Raw genomic sequence first — 20,453 nt, forward strand, 5'->3', positions numbered from 1 at the left:
TTCTTAATCTTAAATTAAATTACGGTCTCTCACACTTTTAAAAAAAATAGTGAAAAAGAATAGAAGATAAAATTGTTGTCACATGAGAGTAGAGAAATATAATAAAGCCAAAGAATCATCACTTGAATTTAATAAAATAAGATTATAGGCAATCACTTTTTTCAAATGCTCTTCCCATTCCCTTCACTTTGTGTAAAGAACGAGAGCATCCCCTCCAAAAAAAAGAAAAAACCATGTCTTCTTCTTCTTCTTCTTCTTCTTCTTCTTCTTCTTCTTCTTCTTCTTCTTCTTCAGCCATGTCTGTTACTTTGGTTTCAAAAACCATGATTTTCCCAGACCAACTTCTTCTTCTTCTTCAGCCATGTCTGTTACTTTGGTTTCAAAAACCATGATTTTCCCAGACCAAAAATCAAGCCCGGAAGATCTCAAGCTTTCAGTTTCTGATCTCCCCATGTTGTCATGTCATTACATCCAGAAAGGTTGTCTCTTCACTCCCTTCCATTCCCACCAATTCACTCATTTCTCTCCTCAAACAATCCCTATCCAAGACGCTGTCGTTCTTCCCTCCCCTCGCCGGCCGTCTTTAAACCGACGGAAAAGGTTACATTTACATCACCTGCAATGACGCCGGCGTTGAATTCCACCATGCAATGTGCAAGAATTCGTTTATCCGTGACGTCATTGGTCCACTCCATGTTCCGCGGTTCGTGAAGGGGTTCTTCTGTTTCGACAAGACGGTGAGTTACAATGGCCATTTTAAACCGATCATGGCGTTCAAGTCACCGAGCTCGGAGACGGTGTCTTCATCGGTTGTTCGGTTAACCACGCGGTGACTGACGGTACGTCGTTCTGGAACTTCTTCAACAGTTTCGCTGAAATTTGCAGAAGAATCGGTGATGATAGTGACAAAAGCATCGAAAGAATCGCGAGGCAACCGGATTTTACGCGAGACTCGGTGTTGATTTCGCCGGCAATTTTACAAGTCCCTGACGGCAGACCCAAAGTTACGTTTAACGAAAATGAGGCGTTATCGGAGAGAATTTTCAGTTTCAGCCGAGAAGCAATTTTGGAACTCAAAGCCAAGGTTAACAACAGTGTCGTTAATGGCGACTTCAACGCCGTTGAAATTCTGGGGAAACAAAGTAATGACAAGTACTACGCTGAAACGGCCGCTCCGGTTTCGAAAACGGCAGAGATTTCGTCGTTCCAGTCACTCTCGGCTCTTCTCTGGCGAGCAGTGACGCGTGCGAAGAAGCTGCCGGCTTCCAAAACGACGACGTTTAGAATGGCGGTGAATTGCCGTCACAGGTTGAGCCCGAAGCTTTCGGGAACTCGATTCAAAGCATCCCGACGTACGCGTCAGCTGGTGACGTCAAGTCGCGTGATCTGCGGTGGTGCTCGCGGCAGTTGAACGACCGCGTGAGGGCCCACGACTACGAAACGGTGCGCCTTTTTGCCCGTAACTGGGAGGAGGATCCGCGGTGTTTCCCTTTGGGGAACTTCGACGGCGGGTGCATGACGATGGGGAGTTCACCGAGGTTCCCGATGTACGACAACGATTTCGGGTGGGGGCGGCCGTTGGCTGTCAGGATCGGCGGCGCTAACAAATTCGACGGCAAGATCTCGGCTTTTCCGAGGCGGGAAGGCAACGGCAGCGTGGATCTGGACGTGGTTTTGGCGCCGGAAACTATGGCCGCCATTGAATCCGATGTTGAATTCATGCAATATGTCATGAATTAATGGGGTTTTTTTTTATGTTGTCGGAATTGTAATTTGCTTTAAAGTCTGAATCATTTAATCAGTAAATTTAAACTCTTTTTGTTCATACAATTGCCGATAAACTTCAGCAGAGCAGTTGCAGTGACGGATAATGTTGAAATATTGGTCAAATGATGGTTTTGGTCCTTTTATTTGATTAAATTCAAGATTCCATCCTTATAGTTGACTTGTTAACTATGACAATCCAAAATGTTAAAAGGTAGATCTTATGTTAATGACAAGAGGTGAAAGCAGAGTGAAGCCAGGGGGCTAGTTGTTTTCCACTAGTTCAGCCCTAGAAAGTTAGTAAATTAAAAAAAAGAAATAGGATAATGTATATAAATGGTCACCTGGTTATATGATATTGTTTTATTAAGTCCCTTGACTACTAATAGCTATAAAATGGTCCAGTTCAGATGACCGTTAATTGTTTAATATTTCAGCCAACATGTTAACGTCTAGTTTAGATGACCGCTAATTGTTTAATGGAAAAGGATGAGTTAGAAATATAATAAATAGTCGAGTGACTCTTTTGTAACTTTTAATAATATATAGACTCAACAAAGCAATTTCCTATAATTGATAGACCATTTTATAACTTAAAAAATAAGGAACTCAATAAAATAATATCTTATAGTCAGGGACCATTTGTGTACTTTACCCAAAAAATATTAAGGTCAAGACTTAATTACCTAATGATAATATGAATGTAAAGATGGTAAATGGATGGAATGGATGAACTTAAATAAAGTTATCATTTCAACTAGATTATTTCAACTTTAGATTTAGGTTAATTCAAATTAAAAATAATAATAAATATTAAAAGAAAAAGATATTAGAGGTATCTCTACTTTATGAAAAAAAAAATCAATGTAGATCTTGTATTATTTTTCTCTCAATATGGTCTTCTAACTCAAAAAAAATAAGCCTATTGTGACCTTCAACAAATATTTTTCATCGTTGATCGTTACGGTGTTGACGTAGCAGTTCACAGTTCTGATGTGATGATCTACTGACATGACAAACTATGGTGGTTGATAAAGTGACAAATATAACATGACAAATGAGATAAATTGGAAACTCAAATATGATAGATAGACTGCCATGTCAATACCATGGACCACCACGTCAGCACCATAATGGTCAAACGATGAAAATCGTTGGTCAAAGGGCCACATTGGATTTATTTTCTGAGTTGGAGGGCCACATTGTATTTATTTTCTGAGTTGGAGGGCCACAATGAGAGAAAAATAATACGAGGGTCACATTAGTTTCCCCCCAAAAGTATAGGGAACTCTGATGTTTTTTGTCACATTAAAATTACTAAATGATTCATATAGACTTAGGATTTATTTATATAATACAAAAACCATTTTAGTTTGCATATATTTAAGATTGTTAGAGGAGTGAAAATAGACAACTGAGATTAATTAATTTTTTCTTTAGTGAATATTTGTTCATTTTCTATACTATTAATTTATGTTGTCTATTTTCACTTATCAAATGGTCTATAACACTAAAAATATTATATTGTATAACTAATATTTTATTTTAATAAAAATAGGATTAATAGCTATTTTTTTAAAATTACCAACGGGTACACGTCAATTTTAATAATTTGAGATGATCATAATATTAGTATATGTTTATAATCTTAGTCTATTGACAACGGATACATATCTTGTAGACACAACTGCTCAAACTCGAATCTTTTGGAGAGGACAACATTTTCTTTTATCATTGAGTGATTGAGTCCACTCGATAGATTGAACAATACATACATATATATAATCATATTTGGGTGTATCTTTTGATATTTATTGTCATTTTTAAATACTATATATGATATAAATTTACTTCAGTTCCATACTTAAAATATATAAACAAATATAAATCTTAAAAATATTAATTATATACAATAACTTAATTAAATGATTATATTTTATTTTTAAATTTAATTCAAAAAATAAAACAATTAAGATAATAAACTAAAAACTAATTTAAAATATTAAAATATCGTATGATGAAGATCAGTATAGATTAATATTGACTGAAATTGACCAAATCATACCTCAATTTTATACGTTGTATTTATGCAGTGGGTGGGGGCAGTTGCCCCCGGAACTTTAAAATAACTATATATTTTAGATTTTTTATGTATTTTCTAATGAAAATTTGTTTTCTCTCTGAGTTTTATAAATTCTATATTTCAAAAATTTTAGAAGTTTGTCCCCTAACATAAACTTATGTGTCCGTCCCTGTATATATGTTGAATGAAAACACATTTGATAGTTTCACAATCATAATCTTATTTATAAAGATAATGAAGTAAACTATTAGAACATCAAGGACAATCCATGTGTTTATTTATGTTCACACACATGAAATTCAAAGATTGGAAGCAGAACCAAGGCAGAATCTATTCTCACAGCCTGCATTTTTTTTATGGATTTCAAGGAAGAAGACACATTTTATACGAGATGAAGCGAATTTCAATTTCCAAGCAATTAATTTCATTGGAAACCAAATCAAACATTGTAAAACATGGAGAGTAAGAAAACTAAAATCTTTTTATGAGCATATAGAGGAGGAATGTCTAAGCATAGATATAATTCCCAATATTTAACAAAGTTTTTTTCATGAAAAAAAGAAGATAAATTACCATTACAAGGTGAAATTTTCAACTACGATACCCTAGTTTCATCTTGGCTAGGTGTGTGTGTAGGAATTTATATTAGAGAGGCGAACTTTTAAAATTTTAGGAGGAGATGAAGTTATAAAATTCTAGGGACCAAAATATATTGTTAAAGAAAATACAAAGAAAATATCTAAAATATATGATAATTTAAAATTTTAGGGAGCAATTGCCTCCGACTATCACCCTCCGTCCATCCCTAATCATGGCTAAATCATACAGGGAACTTAAACGAAGATCCAGTGGTGGATAATCCATTTCTTGGTTATTGATTGTATAAAATGAAGTTTCCCTACGTTCATTTGCATGGAATCTCAGCTTCTCCTGCTCGTTTTCGTAAAAGGAATTTAATGGGAACAGTTGTAGGGTTTCAATAACCCTTTGATCGGACTGGTATTCCTTAACCTCAAAAAACCCTACAAGAATCAAACAAGAAAACATCAAATTTAATGGAAGTTTATATAGGCAGATACCCAAAAACCCTAAACCCTGAACTTACGTTTCGAAGAGGAGATCTTGGTGTTGATGTTGTTGATGTTGTCGTTTTCATCAACGGAGACCTTTCGACGCTTTTGTCTTTCTCTAGCCTTATGATTCTGGAACCAATAAAACACGTTCTTGCTCTCGATCTTCCCATAAAAGCTGAGCTGAGTCGAAATCTTCTGGATTTGATCGGTGCTGGGTGTTCGAAGTCCCGACCGGAACAGCTCGGTTAAAACCTTAACCTGTTCAGTCGTAGGGTTCCATCTCCCACACTTTGTTCCACCGCCTCCGTTGTTGTTGTTGTTCCCACTGCCACGAACACTCCCTTTAATGCAGAAACCCGACAACCCTTCTTCCATTTTCCAAACCCTAAAATCTCTCTGTTTCTTTTTTCTGCAGTTCTGAATATGAACTGAAAACACAGTAGCTCGTGTGTTACATATATATATACAGGAAGAAACAGATGAACCCAGAATACATTAACATTTTTTTTTCTACTTGGTTTGTTGGATTATTTTATAGGAGTTGTGCTTTGATTTTAGGGTTCATGTCTGGTTTTTTGTGCAGAGAGAGAAAGAGGCACATGCGCAAAAGCTGCCACTGTTTAAACACTCTGCACGTATCGAAAGAGGCTTTGTTGTGTTTTTCAGTAAAGTATACACTTTCCACTATATATATATATTAATTTGAACATCGTGATCTTACTAAACTCAACCTTAATCATTTTGTAGAAACTTTTAAAATAACCCTTAATAACATACCAACGTCGTTGCTATTTTCATGTTCTAAAGTAACTTTATCGGCCACATCAATTTTATTATTTGGATCCTATTTGGAGGGTTATTTTAAAATAACCCTTAGTCAAAGTTCACATTGTTCGGATCCTATTTGGAGGGTTGTGATCGACTACTGACAAAGATAGACTGAGTTAAGTTGACTCAATGAGTAGCACATCTAACTTGTCAGTCAAAAAAACAATACTATAAAGAGGGATTTAGTAGTTTGTAAATATTTGTAAAAAAAAAACCTTCTTTTAAGCGTGTGGGAACGGCAAAATCAACGAGATAATGCGTTGAATTTTTTTTTTCACAAGATAGTGCCCTCGCCAGATTAATTACTCAGATGAGGTGATCTCTACAGTCCCCATATAAGTCGCCAGGTGCTCCGGGCGATGTTCCTGTTAGATGGGGTAGGTCGCCATGCACGCCCAGCGACCTACACGTTGAGGCTTACCGTTTATGAGGTGCAATAGAAAATCGGGGGAATATCTAGCCCCATGCAAGACTGGTTACGCTTCTTCCTTCTTTTTCATTGTTTCTTCTTCAAAACCTTGTGATTTAGTTTAAAAACAGGGATTAAACGGTCAAGTCACCAAAGTTTTAGGATCAAAGTTATTAATTCAAAATGACCCAACCTTAGTTTCCTTATCACTTTCCATAAATTCACACGTCAAAATAATCACACCACTTTCTCTCTATATAAACCGTCGTCCCTCCTCAAGTTTTCTACCCACTCAACCCTAGAAAACCGAAAATACTAATATCATCTAACAGGGCTGCATGGATTGCATGGCGACCTACCTAGGTCGCTGGGCGTGCATGGCGACCTACCCCATCTAACAAGGATGTCGCCCGGAGCACCTGGCGACTGCCGTGTGGGAACACGAACTAGAAGACAATTAAGCCCACCAAGATTGAGATTCGGACCGACAGACAACTCACGACCAGCCAAAAAGTTAACAGCAACTAGGGTTTTTCTTATGTCATTGTGCTTCCTGTCTTTAGGCATCCATTTCCTTTCAAAATCAAAGTCCCTTTAGGGATAAGAGAAGCGTTAGCAAGAAAAAGTTGAATAAAAACTTAATAAATATTATTTTTTTAAATAATTTCTATCCCGGGGAAAGGAAAGAGAAAGGGGAATTTTGCTCTAGAAAGATATCGAACCTACAATTTAAGAAAAAGAAATAGGTGTCAACCGAAAACTTTCAATTTTAAATATTATCAACAACAAATATATATAGTCTTTTAAAAATAATAGTATTAATAAATTGAAGTTTCTTTTGATTAAATTACTTTGAAAACTAGTAGTCTTATAACTGAATAAAAAGTAAGCTTAATGAAAATATGTATAGATCATATCATCAATTATCATTGATCTTATAGGATGAGAGGTTCGATATATTTTAAAGTGAAAATTAAGTTTAATTTCTAACGCTATGATTAGAGATAACTAAACTAAGAGAATCGTCTTTAGAGACGGACATGGGTTAGGTCGATAACTAGATTAAAAGGGTCTACTTAAACCCAACCTAAGTATTACATTCTTTCACCCGTCATCCAACTTGACTCAGATTTATGAGGCTATACTTGATTTGAAATCCGATTTGATTTTTAAGGTAAAACCATCAAATCTGATCAAACACACACATACATTTATTAAGTAAAATAGAGATATAATTAAACAGAAATGACCATCCAGCTCAGTTGGTAAAGCACAAGGTTCTTAACCTTGAGGTCGTGGGATTGAGTCCCACAGAGGGCATTTCATAATTTGGAGGTCTCTTACGGAAGCTGCTTTCAACCTGGTGTTGGGGGTAGCATACTATCTTACCTCCCCCTTACCCCATATATATGGGAAAAAAGGGACAGCCATTTTTTTTTAGAGATATAATTAAACACAATATAGAGAGTGTATTATTGTTATTATCCTTAAATATATAAGGTATAATTATATTATAACTCAAGTCGGGTCAAATTAGTTATTTTTCACCTTAAAATCAAACCCGAGTTGATCTCATCCTTCAAAAAACTCGACTTGAATCAAATTTGATTTTTTTAAAAAAAGAAACAACCATGGAAGAATCATGTTAAATCAGCGACAACAAAACGAGATAACCAACCTCCGCACAGTGACTCTCGTTAAAAACCTCCTTAAACATATATGAAGAAAAAGAGTACACTAAATCAGCGACTACAAAACGAGACAACCAACCTCCCTACATTAACAAATTGCGTTCAAACAACCAAAAATCCAACTTTTTCATTTTTAAATTCCGTTTGAAAGCATATTTATGTTTTTACCCTTATATCACGTAGGCTCCATTCATTTACAATGTCTAAAAATGATTATTTACCTACTTAAAAACACTTTTTAATCGTAATCCCAAACACTCAAAATTTTAAACTAAACAAACAAAAATACTTTTAAAAACTACTTTTAAAAATACCTTTCACCATACTTTTTAAAAGTTATACCAAACTGACCCTTAGTAATCGGATAATACCATATTATTTGAATAAAACTACTCTGATATGATTAGTTGCTAATTAATAGGTTAATCAAATATATTTTAAATAACTCTTTGCTAATTAGTATGTTATTTATATTCTTAATATTTTAAATTATATACATTGTTTTCACATAGTTATAAATATTCAATTTTCTTTTTATGTGTCCCCTTTATTTATCGTTTAGTTATTTTACGTTATCTTTATTTTTTTTTATTCCTTGTGTTTGATATTTTCTTTGTTCTTTGTATGTGTTGTTTATTATTATCACATTCATATATCATGCATTTACTTTCTCATCCTTTTGAAAATTCAAAGGCAATGTTGTTTAAAATAATATTGAGTGAATTAAGCAATTTTATCGAGTCGAATATTTTCAAAAAAAATTAAATTAACTCTTTTCAAAATTCATAAAAAAAGAAGGGATCGTAACTTAAATCTTGAGCTCAAACATGTAAAATTTCATTGTTTTAGACAACAAATAATCGATGGTACCAATTTAGGGCGTTGTGGGGGTGCTCACCCTTCTCTGTGTATAAATGACTCCCGAACTCCTTCAAATAAGTCTTTGGTAAATGCAGACCAATTTTTTTTTGGCTTAAAACGATTTCTTTTAAATTGTTTTAAAAGACGTGTTTTTAGGTATTCGACCTACCCAACCCAAAAGTCGATGGTGACTCCGAATTTTGAATCAAACGAGAAATCCAAAATTTTCCAATTAAAGTCATAATTATTTTTAATTTATATATTATATATGTTTTTAAATAAATTAAAAAATGGTTATGATAATATCAAACTATACATATTACATATATACTAGTCATGTCCCTTGTTAGTGAAATCGTCCTGACCAAGTTATATTATTATATGTTTGAAAAAAATTGAGTTAAACTATGATTGAAACTAATCATATATTTGGATGTTGTGATGAAACTTGAATATTCAAAAGTTTAGGGACCAATTTAAAAAGAGAGTCATAATTTAGGGACATGTGATATAATTAAATTTATTAATAATAAACACTAATGAAAGATATTTTCCTTTAAATAAAAGGCAAGTGACTTTAATATAATTGCACGCTAGAAGGAGGGCTTGAACCTCCCAACCTTGTGGTTAACAGCCTGACGCTCTAGCCAACTGGGCTATTCCAGCCGTGCCATAAAGTGTTCTGAAATAGCTTATTCAAAGTGATGAAGATCAGTATTGAAAAGCTAATTTCATTGAAGATAATTTTCTTGATTTCTTCCATTGAAAACGAATAAATCCAGCTTGAAAAGCCGATGGAAGATGCCGACAAACTTTCTTCTTAGCATCTTTACATGGACTATCGGGTGGAATTCGATTGTTCTGGTTGCATTCTCGTATTAGTTTCGGTTTGAGTCGAGTTTTTTTTTTCTGGCTTAGTTTAGGAGATGATCGATAGAAACATAAGAAAAATAATAGCTACTCTCCTAAGATGGGATGGATGATGTGACTTCAGAGGGAGCCATTATACATTCATTATTTCGATAAAAGTATCAAATTTAATTTAATTCGTTAATGGGAATAAAAAAAAGAAAATTTATATATCTATTATTTTAGAATAAAATATTAAAATTTTAAATATCTATTTTTTAATTTTTATATCCACCACTGTTACTAAGGGTTTTAATTTAATTTTGTTTTTGAATATAAGTGGCTTGAACTTAGTTGTCCATATTTCCTTCGATGGGGTAGTTTATCTTTCCTTAAAGAAGATTTATCTCATAATAAGTTTTGTCCTTTCATAGGGATGGACATGGGTCGGGTTGGGTCGGATTTTTGGTCCACCCGACTCGACCCGAGAACAAGGAATCTTCCACCCAAGATCCAATCGACCCAACCAAAACAAGAATTCACCCAACCCGAATCCGACCCATTATATAACTTAAAAACCTGATCCGACCCAAAATAAAAAAATATTTTTATTCAATAAAAACAATGACTTAATTGAAGAAAAAAATATAGAATGTATTATTAATTATTCCTAAATATACAGGGTATAATTATATATTTTTTGGGTCGGATATTTTTCACCCTAAACTTGAACCCGAAACCAAAATTTTTATTAAAAAAACCCAACCCGATCGGGTCGAAACCTGTCGGGTTCGAGTCCCATGCCCATCCCTATCCATTCAATATAACTCAATTAGTATTATTTTCGGTGCGAATACAAGAGGGTGTAGGATCAAGTTTGCTTAAATGCTTAATATCGTTTGATTTATTGCGAAGAGAAATCTGAATAATCTAGACATTATATTTAAAATTTAATGAAGAATTGACGAGTTCATTGAATTATGTAGCATTTGGGGGATACATTGCAAACAAGTTGGATATTTTTGGCTTTCCAATCATCATATTCAAGCCAATATGGTCAGGTTTTGTTCTTGCCCTTCAAATTAGAAGAGAGTTCGACTAAGGATCCAACATGAATATGGTGATTTAAAAACTTCAAAGGACACTAATGCCCTACTTTTGAGGTGAGGCTAAGAAAACCTACACGCAAGCTTTAAGACAATATATATGATACTATTGGGTAATAGGGATAGGAGTTTTTTCATGGTATAACAATATATTCGATTGATCTCTTTCGAAAATAAAAAACTTAAAACAAAGTGAATCAAGTGTAGTTTCCTGTAAAAATCCCCATTCTTCACAAAGAAGATGCTTCCATGCTTTTTTTCATGCTTTGCCAATGAATTCCACATCAAATAGGAGAACTGAATCTGGGGGTATAATACATGAACCTGCAAAACACATCCATTATATATATGGCGTCCGATGCCGAGTTTTGTTTGAATCTAATCCACATTCTGACTGATCTTAAGATCAAACTCGGGTCGATAATAAAAGGGTACTCTTTCAAGAGAATAGAGGTAATTTATACTTCTTAACCGATATAACTCGACAAATAAAACTAGGTTGATTAATATAGTTATTATTTGAAGATTCGAATCCTAACGTCTCAGGATGCAGACTCTTTTGTGTCGAAATAAGAAGTGCAGAAAGCTCTCTTTAGTTGCTTACCTCCTTTGCAACCGGCACCTCTCATACCATATCCGAGCTCTGGAGGAAGCCGTAACGATCGTTTCCCCCCTAAATTATGTTGAAAAAAACTAAATTACTATTAAGAAAGTATGGTGAATTAAGATTAAGATTTCTATCTCTTACCAGCAAGCATGGGAGGAACTCCATCACCACCTAAAATACCCTGGTCCCAGCCTTTGATCACCTGCGGCAACTCCCGTTAAATATCGTTTTCTTTCTTTGCTTGGCAAATAATTTATTCGAATTAGAAAGGTGATACCGGAACATAATACGAGCAAATGACAATCGAGTACAATCTCATAAGCATCAAACTGAATATCAAACAGAACACTAATTCCCTAAGAAACAAACCGGCAAAATCCCGAACAAAACATATAAAAAGCAATGCATTTCACATCCTTGTCATTCGCTGCAATAACCAGGGCAAGAGCAACAACCAATACCGACATGTATCAGAAGCACACCTCCGCTATCAAGTCTAAGTCCATGCAACAAACCGATTGAACGTGTCAGTTTCGGCTTTATTGAGAGCATCAGCGAATCCTTAGTCTCATCAATAGATGATCAGTGGTCTCAAGCGAATTATTACATCATGGACTCAATAGGCAGCCCTTATCAATAAGCAGATATTCCTTGAGGCGCAGTAAACAGAAATTGAAAATCATTGTTCGGCCATAAGGCCATACTCTCAGAATGAACTGATCCGAGACATCTTCAACTTTCTATTCTTGTACAAGTAACATATCCGCTTCAGGGTTTGGATGTTCTTAAAAGTTTATCCCTCCGAACCTGAACTATTCTCAACAACTCCATGGATTCTTATCAGACTCTTCACCACGACATCAGATCGGGAAACCTTTACTTCATCACTGTCAAACACCTTATCCTCCACTCCAAAACCAATGCTACATACAATCATTGTATGGCTCTTCGCATATCAGCTACACAATGAAAACTCACAAAACCAAATCTTTGTTCTTCTTTCAAGGTATAATCAATTCGATAACTTCAACATAAGATTCGAATATAGTCCGGAGACCCTACCATTGCATCCTTGTCGGGACATTCCGAACGAAAACTGCAGCACACTTTGTCGCCATCCGGGAAGAATCTATCCTCATAACTACTCTTATATTTTAGTACTTAAACAATCTCATTTAGCTCATAACTGATTTCGACATAAAGCTACTAGGATCTTCAAATTAAAGAAAAAGGGTAAAACAAGAGAAGAATTCGAAGTACCTCTCCGACACCGACTCGGAATGTAAGAGGCTTCCCACGGTTATAGCTGCTATCAAACACTTTCCCATTCTCCAATCTCCCTACATAATGTGCCTGTTTCATTCACATACACACATATAGATTTGAACAATCATGCTTTCACACTTTCATACTCATTCACAGCTAAAGTTTGCTGAAATTTATTGGAAAACTAACCTTTATGAGCTGCCCTTTGACAGCCTCAGGGCCTTTCCCCACGACTTTATCACAGAAGGCCAAGCCCGAAGGGCTAACAGTCAATTCACAAGCTGCTTCAATGGCCGCAACACTAGGACCGGGTTGTGGCAGCAACTGCAACAAAACATCAGCAATCCCAATGCATAAACCGAGACCGATTCCTTCTCTTCTCTTCAACAACACCTTGTTCGAATTCTCATTTTGTTGCTCGACAAAGTGTATGGAACCCAATTTTGGGTTGGTTTTTGAGCATCTAATTACTGGGTTTAGAGCGTTTTTGATTGGGGTTTTGGGGTTGGGGATCTTGGGGATGTAAGCTCCTGCTGAAAATGGCAGTGACTTCATCTGCTCACTGGATAAGTTATTTTTTCTGGGCAGAATAGGAGATAAGCTTATAGCACAGTTGTCGAGAGAAGTTAAAGAGGTAGAACTTTCCAACCAAGGGATGTGGATAAGAAGAATTTACTATAGAGTAAATTAAGTAGTTAGTATCTAAATTATTAACTTTAGTTTGATATGAATATGAGATATGAATTTGATTATTTGATTTAATTTGATAAGGTCAAATTCTTTTTTAAAATAATCGAGTTTGGATTGGGTCATATTTTTTTAGAAATTATGTTCAGGTCAGGTTCGATTTAGTTTTGGGATAAAAAATGTTCGTTCTGACTCAACTCAAAAATATAATTTTAACTTTTATATTTAGGGATGATTGTAATAAGACCCTCTATTATATTTTTAATTAATTTTCTATTTTTTTATTAAAATAATAATATAAATATATTATTTTGGGTTGGGTTTAGGTTTTATTTCAAAAATACGAGTCAGGTGGAAGGTATATTATTTTTGGGTAGGCTTCGGGTCAGGTGGAGGATGTATAATTTTCAAGTCGGGTCAGGTAACCCGACCCAAACTCGACTCATACACATCCCTAGTTTTGGTTTGTTTTAATATTTACATTTTCATTTTTTTTTTCAAAATTACATTTAATGTTTAATTTTTTTGTTTTATTTTACTATCTCGTTGCTATATTTTGAGCGACACTGTAATTTTAATGGATAAATTATATCATTCCTATTTTAATACTAAAATCACTCAACTTTCAAAGTATCTTCTCTTTGGCTTTTCCTCTTTTACTAGTATTTTTCCGAAAATACGATTATTTGGTTGGAAAGCAGCGCACGAAGCTCTTCTGAATGGTCGTCAATTAATTGTGACATTGTTATTTGATAGTGGTAGGATGTAAAATCATGTAATCGTTTAGGTTTCAGTCAAATCTTATCAGGTCGGGTAAAATCGAATACATGTCAAATCAGGTAAATTTGATGTTTCGACTTGGATCAGGTCGGGTCTAAGTCATATCAGGTCGGATTATTTTCAGGTTGATTTGACACTAGGTACAGTTCGGATTCAGGTCGGGTTACTTTCAGTTTGGATCGATGTCAGTTCATGTCAAAACAGTTCAGGTTTGGATCAGTTAAAGACCAGGTTAATTCAGGTTTGGATGAACTTCAGGCGGATCTCGTTCAGATCGGGTCACATCATTGGCAGATAAAATTCAGGTCGATCTCTAGCAAATACAGATTGAGTTTAAATCGAGTTAATTTTTATTTTTGGATTAATTATTTTCATCTTTCGCGAACGTTGAATTGCAATTTGTAATTGTATATGATTTAGAGTAAATTAATAAGAAAATAAATAATCATGGATCAATTTTATGAAAAAAAGTTATGAGGCAATTAAAAAATATAAATAAGTAATAAGTATGGGCCAATTTTAAATGCAAATATAATTTTAAGGACTAAATTGAACAAATATGAAATTACAAATAAAATTTAAATAAATTAAACAACACAAGGGATCAAATCAAATGATTGTAAAATGTGAAGAAATATGTAAAATGGACTAATCGCATTCATTTCAAAAGTTGAGAAAAAATTGAAACAACTATAATATATATATATATATATATATATTATAAACTATATAGTTTATATATAAAGTATATATATATATATATATATATATTATATATATATATATATATAAACTATATAGTTTATATTTATATTATTATATACTATATATATATATATATTATGTATAAACTATATAGACCATGGATAAATTATATAATTTATATATGAACTATTGAACTATATATAAACTACATAATTTATTAATATAAATTATATTGTTTATATATAAATTATAAATGAATTATATATAAACTATACAATTTATATTTATATATTACATATAATTATAAATAATATATACTATGTATAAATTATGTAGTTTATTAACATAAATTATATAGTTTATATATATAGTATAAATGGTTTAGGGGTTAGGGTTTAAGGTTTAGGGTTTATGATTTAGGATTAATTTATGGAATTATATATAAACTATATAGTTTATAGATAATAGTATTTAAACTATATATAAACAATATATACTAACTTATACTATATGTAAATTATATATATTATATAGTTTACATATGAACTATATGTATAAACTATATAAACTCTATATATAAACTAACTATATAATATATATAGTTTAGTAGTTTACATATGAACTATATATATAAACTATATAGTTTACGTATGAACTATATATATAGTTTATTAACGAACTATATAAATTATTTTTATAGTATATAGTACATATATAAACTATATATACTATATAGTTTACATATGAACTATATATAAAAACTATATATATATAAAAATTATATAAATTATAATTTATATATAAACTATATACTATAGTTGATATTTATATACTATATAATATATATAGTCTACATTATTATATATAAACTATATAGTTTACATATGAATTATATATATAGTTTATTAGTGAACTATATAAACTATTTATATAGTATATACTATATCTATAAACTATAGTTTATATTTATATACTATTGATATTTATATATTATATATTATATATATAAATTATATATACTATATAGTATAGTTTACATATGAACTATATATAAAAACTATATAAACTATATTTTATATATAAACTATATACTATAGTTGATATTTATATATTATATACTATAGTTGATATTTATATATTATATAATATAATTTATACTTATATAATTTATACTATAAAAATTCAAAGTATATATTATATGTATGAATACTATATAGTTGAATACATTAATTAATAAAATATTTATATAGTATATACTACCTATATAGTTATTATATACTATATAGTTTACATATGAGCTATATATAAAAACTATATATATAAAGTATATGGTATATATAAACTATATATTATATAGTTCATTAGTATATATAAACTATCTAGTATATATAAACTATATGGTGGTATATATAAATTATATAGTATATATAAACTATATATTATATAGTTCATTAGTATATATAACTTGTATATTAATTTATAAATATAAACATATATATTAATTGAAAGAAATGGAAAATATATAAGGATCAAATTGAACAAATTTTAAATATGAAGCTTAAATTAATAAATTGTAACATTAAATTTGGACTAAATTGAACAAATTTTAAATATGAAGCTTAAATTAATATATTGCATCATTAAATTTGGACTAAATTGAAAAAAATTTAAAACTAGGAGACAACGTTACAATACCAAATAAAGTTAAAAAACACGCGGGTCAAAACCCAACCGAACCCGTATAAAAGGCAAAAAAATCATTTTTCAGTCATTTTCCTTTCTTTTTTTCTCATTTTGTTATTTTGCTCTATTTAACTCTCCGATTCTATCAAAATTCTCTGACTTCTCTCTAGAAATTCATCCATGTTCATATTTTTTTCATCTGTGTTTATCCCAAAAACCCTCATTTGATATTCACAAACACCAAAACCCAAACCATTTTATTTTTTTTATCAAACACCCAAAATTTCAACCCTTGTTCATCTCAAAAACCCTCATTTGATCTTCACAAACACCAAAACCCAAACCATTTCGTGTTTTTTCAATCAAACACCAGAAAATTCAACCATTGTTCATCCGTGTTCATCCCAGTTCTTCCCCAAACCATTATTTGATATTCACAAACACCAAAACCTAAACTCATTCCTATTTTTATGATCAAACACCCTAAAGTTAAACCCTTGTTCATCTGTGTTTTTCCCCAAACCCTTACAAACACCCAAAACTTAAAACCAACTTATTTTTTTCGATTAAACACCAAACCCAAACATCAATTTATCTATGTTCATCCCAAAACCCTTATTTGATCCCTACAAACACCAAAAATCGAAACTCAAACTGTTTGTTTAGATCAAACCCACCACTGTTCATCTTCTCTAACCTTAACCTTAACTCGAACCAAAACCCAAACTCAAACCCAAACCTAAGCCTGAAACCAAACCTAAACCCAAACTCGAACTTGAACCTAAAACCAAACCCAAACCTGAACCCGAACCTGATACCAAACCCAAACCCAAAACCTGAACCCGAACCCGAATCCAAACCCGAACCCAATCTAAACCCGAATTTGAATCCAAATCCGAACCCAAATCCAAATCTGAATCTAAACTATCTGAAACCTTTATTTTTTCTACGGTTTCATGGATAGTTTGTCTTACGAGTTGAATTATCCATGTATTTTTCATTCTTTTTTTTTATTTTAATATTCAAATTAATATATTCTTTATTTTTTTTTATAGGAGAAAACCCAACAGATCAAATGAAGAACATTCTGAAAGAGGTAAACTGTCCATTCCTTTTTTGTACATGCTTTATATATATATATATATATATATATATATATATATATATATATATATATATATATATATATATATATTTAAAAAATTAATTTTGTATACTAACTCTGGTTTTTTTACAAGGTGATGTAAATGATCTACTGTCAGAAGCAGTTGATATCAATAAATCATCTAAGAGGAAGGCTAAATGTTCAGCCGAGTTCGGGAAAAGAACTTCTCCTATTTGGGAGCATTACACCTTTATCAAATCTGTCGATGGTTCTGTTTATGCCGAGTGTAAGTATTGCAAAAATAAAAGGTATAAAGCTTATTCTTATATTGGTACATCTAACCCTAGAAGGCATACTGAGAAATGCCAATCGTATAAGGAATATCTTGTTGAAAATCTGCTTTGGTAAGTTCTTTTGATCAAAACAAATATTGTGAATTGTTTACTGTGGCTATTTTGTGTCATGGTTATGCATATAGTATTGTTGAGCATGAAAAACTTAGGGATTTGCATCATTACCTTAATTCTTCTGTTGAGGATATATCTAGGTATATTGTTACTAAGTATTGCATGTTGGAGCATGAAAATCATAAAAAATTGCGACTTGATTCAATGCATACTATTTCAAGTCGTGTTTGTTTTACATGTGATGGTTGGTCTGTCTGCACTTCACGTTCTTATTTTGCTCTTACTGCTCATTATGTTGATAATAACTGGAAACTTCAGTCTAAAATACTTAATTTTTATCATTTTCCTCCTCTTCATGATGGTGAGTCAATCTTTAAGTTTATTAAAAAGATGATATGTGAGTGGGGTCTTGAAAAAAAAACATTTACCATTACACTTGATAATGTTTCTACAAATAATAAAATGGTCAGGAGACTGAAAGATGATTTGAATGTCATTTCTCCTCTTCCCTGCAATGGTAAGTACTTCCATATAAGGTGTGTTGCCCACATTTTGAACTCGATAGTTCAAAAAGGTTTGAATGTAATTTATTCTTCTGTTATTAAACTGCGTGAGATTGTTAAGTTTATTGATTCTTCTGACTACTGACTTTGTGCATTTGAACTAGATGTTAAAGACTGTGATTCTTCTTTCTTTGGTAAGTTAGTATTAGATGTTTCAACTCGATGAAATTCTACTTACTTGATGATTCATAGGGCACTTGAGGATAGATTAGCAATTAACTTGTTTATTAATAGGGAAAATGAGTTGGATTTCATTACTGATCATGAGTGGGAAATTGTTCAAACAATCTGTGATTTTCTTGAGCCTTTTTATGAAATTACTACTTTGTTCTCTGGTTCTAAGTATCCCACTTCTAACTTGTATTTGGCTAACGTTGTTTCAATTGAAAAATTATTGTGTGATGCTCATAATGATCCATATGAAGGTATTTCTGCAATGGTAGGACCCATGCTTGAACTATATGAGAAATATTAGTCTAATCACTCAATGATTCTATTTTTTACTGTTTTACTTGATCCTCGATATAAATTACAAATTCTGAAAGAGTTGTACAATATTTTTTATGTTGAGGATGAGGTTCAACAGAGAGTAAGTCTCATTTATAATGAGTTTATTGAGTTATATGTATTTTATTCAAAAAAAATGCACCTTGTGGTTTTTCCTCTTCTTCTTCTGTTCAAAGTAACACATCTTTAGGCAGAAGTGACTCAAGTTCCAATCGGCCTCGAACATTTATAAAATCATATCTATTTCAGTTTAGTTATTACAATTTTGAGTTGAATTTTATCTTATTTATATATTGTTTTCATTTACTAATTTTTGTCTTTTATTTTTCAGAATTTTGATGCCAATTTAGCTACTTCAAGGAGTGAACGATCTGATGTTGATTCTTACATCAGTTTACCCCTTGTCCCTCATACTGGAGAAGCTGACTTTGATATTTTAGAGTATTGGAAAAATCAAATTATTTCATATCCAGTACTTTATCTCATGACTAGAGATATATTGGCTATTCTAATTACTCTAGTTGCATCTGAAACGTCCTTTAGTATGGGGGTCGAATTTTGAACAAATTAAGACCTAAACTCTTACCTTAAAATGTTGAGATTTTTGTAACAACCCGTAATTGGTTGTATGGTTTTGAGTCGGAAGATAAGGATGAAGAATACCTTGTTGTGCTTAATGAGTCTTCTATGTAAAGGTATGCCAAATTGTTTTTTTATGTTAATGTCATTAATATTTCAAATTGTTTATTAATTATTTTAATTTTTCTTTTAATTTTTTAGGGTGTCTAATGGTTACTGAAACCATTGGAATTGGAGATTTCGTCAAGTTTCTTCCCTTCAAAGGTAACTTAATATTTTATATTTATTATGTTTATTTAATAAAAGTTTCAAATAGTTCATTAATAATTCTATTTTTTAGAGTGCCTTACAAGAAGCAATAGTTGGTGCTTGATTCTGCTTGATATTGCTTGATTATGTTTTATATTGTTTGCTTCTGTTTGATATTGCTTGATTCTACTTGATATTTGTAAGGGTTTGGTAAAGTCGGAAATGTTTGGCACTGTTGGCTATCGAAATCCCTTTGGCTTTACCACTGATTGTATGCTTTCTGAATGCAGGATGCTTGCTGAATTGATGCAATGATGCTTGCTGAATTGATACAGTGATGCTTGCCAGTTGTTGCTGTCTATTACTCTCTGTGCCTTGTAAATTATTGTTGTTGGTATGACTTAAACCAATTTTTGTACCTTGTAAATTCTTATCTAAATAGTTACTCATTTTAAATTATGTTGGTGGCATTTTGGCTTTTAAAACTAGAAAGTGGCTCATAATTAAACATGTTGGCAACATTTAGGTATAAAGGCTCGATGATGATATTTCTGGTAGTAAAGTTAGACTTTTATTTTAACATAAATTTATTTTGTTTAGTTAATTTTATTGTAATTTTAGTGTATTCAAGTGGGATAAAATTAACATATT

At 32.0% G+C, this 20,453-nt stretch overlaps 2 protein-coding genes and 1 pseudogene across 3 annotated transcripts; 1 reads left to right on the forward strand and 2 right to left on the reverse strand.

The window, feature by feature from the left end:
- The first annotated feature begins 349 nt into the window (after window positions 1-349).
- LOC120131571 lies at window positions 350-1,740 on the forward strand (annotated as a pseudogene).
- A 2,863-nt stretch (window positions 1,741-4,603) lies between these two features.
- Window positions 4,604-5,295, reverse strand: LOC120131361 (WUSCHEL-related homeobox 7-like). The gene is made up of 2 exons (XM_039148373.1): window positions 4,953-5,295; window positions 4,604-4,869 (listed from the first exon to the last, which is right to left on the reverse strand). Exons 1-2 carry the CDS (start codon window positions 5,293-5,295, stop codon window positions 4,604-4,606), a joined length of 609 nt encoding a protein of 202 aa, XP_039004304.1.
- A 5,458-nt stretch (window positions 5,296-10,753) lies between these two features.
- Window positions 10,754-13,150, reverse strand: LOC120131582 (peptidyl-prolyl cis-trans isomerase FKBP13, chloroplastic-like). 2 transcript variants are annotated; one of them, XM_039148539.1, is made up of 5 exons: window positions 12,727-13,145; window positions 12,532-12,624; window positions 11,413-11,473; window positions 11,269-11,337; window positions 10,754-10,988 (listed from the first exon to the last, which is right to left on the reverse strand). In XM_039148539.1, exons 1-5 carry the CDS (start codon window positions 13,090-13,092, stop codon window positions 10,924-10,926), a joined length of 654 nt encoding a protein of 217 aa, XP_039004470.1. In that variant the 5' UTR covers window positions 13,093-13,145; the 3' UTR covers window positions 10,754-10,923. The 2 variants fall into 2 exon arrangements, with proteins under 2 accessions (XP_039004470.1, XP_039004477.1); XM_039148546.1 differs by lacking the exon at window positions 10,754-10,988 and having other exon boundaries at window positions 11,272-11,357; window positions 12,727-13,150.
- Window positions 13,151-20,453: the final 7,303 nt, after the last annotated feature.

The sequence above is a fragment of the Hibiscus syriacus genome, unplaced genomic scaffold, assembly GCF_006381635.1.
Source record: "Hibiscus syriacus cultivar Baekdansim isolate YM2019G1 unplaced genomic scaffold, ASM638163v2 tig00001695_pilon, whole genome shotgun sequence".
Taxonomy (NCBI): Eukaryota; Viridiplantae; Streptophyta; class Magnoliopsida; order Malvales; family Malvaceae; genus Hibiscus; species Hibiscus syriacus.

Coding starts and splice junctions, on each gene's coding strand:
- LOC120131361 (XM_039148373.1), bottom strand. CDS start 5,295: ATGGAAGAAGGGTTGTCGGGTTTCTGCATTAAAGGGAGTGTTCGTGGC. Junction 4,870..4,952: donor CAAGATCTCCTCTTCGAAAC/GTAAGTTCAGGG, acceptor TGATTCTTGTAG/GGTTTTTTGAGGTTAAGGAA.
- LOC120131582 (XM_039148539.1), bottom strand. CDS start 13,092: ATGAAGTCACTGCCATTTTCAGCAGGAGCTTACATCCCCAAGATCCCC. Junction 11,474..12,531: donor TCCGAGTCGGTGTCGGAGAG/GTACTTCGAATT, acceptor GAGTTGCCGCAG/GTGATCAAAGGCTGGGACCA. Junction 11,338..11,412: donor AGTTCCTCCCATGCTTGCTG/GTAAGAGATAGA, acceptor AACATAATTTAG/GGGGGAAACGATCGTTACGG.